At 37.1% G+C, this 2,369-nt stretch overlaps 1 protein-coding gene across 1 annotated transcript; it reads right to left on the minus strand.

Moving 5' to 3' along the window:
• Nucleotides 1–1,130: 1,130 nt before the first annotated feature.
• LOC149204172 (thaumatin-like protein) lies at nucleotides 1,131–1,902 on the minus strand. The gene is made up of 2 exons (XM_089393227.1): nucleotides 1,755–1,902; nucleotides 1,131–1,647 (listed from the first exon to the last, which is right to left on the minus strand). Exons 1-2 carry the CDS (start codon nucleotides 1,828–1,830, stop codon nucleotides 1,169–1,171), a joined length of 555 nt encoding a protein of 184 aa, XP_089249353.1. The 5' UTR covers nucleotides 1,831–1,902; the 3' UTR covers nucleotides 1,131–1,168.
• Between the last annotated feature and the right edge of the window lie 467 nt (nucleotides 1,903–2,369).

Raw genomic sequence — 2,369 nt, forward strand, 5'->3', positions numbered from 1 at the left:
TCACATATCATTTGATTTTGGATGTTGTGCTTTGATCTTAGGTGGAGAAAGAGAATTAACCAAAGGTTTTTCTTGAGCTAGTATGGATCAACTTTGGAAAATTTTCCTTAGTAGTTATCACTTCTATGGTTTGTTTTGGGGGCTAAGAGACATCTTTCATCTTTAAAAGGCATTATGGATATTTATAGCAGATACACCTGTTTGGAAATGAAATATGAAAACTGTTGTCTTATTCCTTTTATTTTCTAGATTCTTCTTAGAAAGATGTGGATCTCCTCTCATTTCCTTTCCTAGTCCTCTTTTTGAGTTGAAGACAAAAATATTGCTGTAGCCATGGAACCCCATGTGAGTAAATGGAAAGATGTGGATCTCTCATTTCCTTTCCGAGTCCTCTTTTTGAATTGAAGACAAAAGTATTGTTCTGGCCATGGAACTCCATATAAGTAAATGGGTGTACCTGAAAATGGGATACCATGTTTGGTGGACACTTTTGTAGATCTTATTCGTCACATCATCTTGCATAAATGTAAACGATTAGGATTTTTATATACAGAGAATGACATTCTTCTAGAATAAAAAGGAGCCAATAATCATCATTGTTTCTTCTATAGCTTTCTTGATGCATGTAGAATTATGTTTTACATTTTCACTTTGGAATGAGCATGGACTACAAATTACATGGATCGATAGCACAAAGGATTAATGGATCAACGCCATTCAACAATTTCTGTATGAAAGGATTAATTTTATTTCCTGTCTTCCTGGTTCGTACATGAAAATATGAATGACAAATACGATTGATGGGAAACTTTCGCAAGGTCTTAGCATGATTGAGTTTTGAATAAATGTTTGCGGTAAAATAGGTTTGATTTAATCTTCGTATAATTAGGTTTTCGAATAAATGTTTATATAGTCATTTCCTTAATTCAACATTTATAAAATCATCCATAATTATTTACTTTAACATTTATAAAACCATTTATAGCATAGAACTAGGATAGAACTTCTTGCAACCATGCACGCAATGGTATTCTTATTATTATAAATATGAGAATACAATCAAGATGATTGTAATACTCTTATTATAGGTATGATACTACATAGAAATCGGTTTATTAGCGATGGATTTTATTTAACAACCAGAGAATTCAGTATGATAAACTTCTAATCAAGGGCAGAATATGATGTTGTAATTAGCACCAGAAGCGCAAGCGTGGGTTTTCGTGTTATCACTGGGATATAGGTAGGCATCTGGGCACTGGTCCATTTCGCAAGTGGGTGCATAGCAGCTACCGTCGGAGGGAGTTAGGGAGAGAGGGACATTGAAACCGTCAATTACAGAGATGTCATAGAAATCTTGATTGTTGCCCCCATTCAGAGTATATTCAACCAGCGTTGTAGGAGGCTGTCCCGAGAGTGTACAGCTGAGCACGCCGCCGCAGTCACCAGTGCTGCAGCTTCCTTGACCAGAGGCATCGAAGGAGCATCCCGTACGTCCCCAAAATCTGCCCGCGCTTGTTCCAGCGGGCACGTCAACACTCCATGATTGCCCCTGCCCCAGCGCTTGACCGCCACCTACGGGAATTCCTGCGGCCCATACCGTGTATGAACACTGGTTCTGGATTACAAACGTCGCACCCGTAGCTCCTGCACTTACCAAAGCAAACAAATATTTATTTATGATATCTTAAGTATCCCTCATTTACGTACATAAAATACGATGCAATGCAGGCAAGGGATTACTGTAACCTTACCTTGAAGACAAACGTTAAATATTAACGCTAGTATTGCTGTAACATAAATCGAAACTGCTAATGTTCTTGCCCCCATTGCAACGTCCACCAGCAAGTAATTAAACACAACTACACGAAGGAATTGCAGTTGAGCTTATTTGATGTTGTATACCACGAAGGAATTGCCATCCCAAACTTGGTCTTAGGGCGGGTCACGCCGCCCTTACCTTTTATTGTTCCAGATGTTCCGGGTCGTCTTGAACTAGCAATCACGAATATCCCACGAAATGCTTATCCAGACTCAGAGTGTGGAAAAAATTACTAAGAAAATACGATAAGCCGCTGCAGTAGCTACTAAATAAACCAGCGTGGAAAATTTCCGAAGAAAAAACAAGAAGCAGAGAGCGTGATGAAATTCCCTGATGAAGAAACAAAGATGAGATACAATTGGAGTCTTAGTTTAGCAGGGTCATGTTGCATATTTATTTGAGTATTTCATGAATGTTTCTCAGGTTGCATATTTATTTGAGCATTTCATGAATATTTCTCTATATAATTAAGTAAAATTATTATTATTTTTTTTTAAATCAGATTTTAAAATATTTTTGAAATCTACAATTAAATAAAAGTTAAAAT

This window comes from Pinus tabuliformis, chromosome 1_2 (assembly GCF_031772625.1).
Source record: "Pinus tabuliformis cultivar Carrire ecotype Pingquan chromosome 1_2, CPIR1, whole genome shotgun sequence".
In the NCBI taxonomy this organism is placed as follows: Eukaryota; Viridiplantae; Streptophyta; class Pinopsida; order Pinales; family Pinaceae; genus Pinus; species Pinus tabuliformis.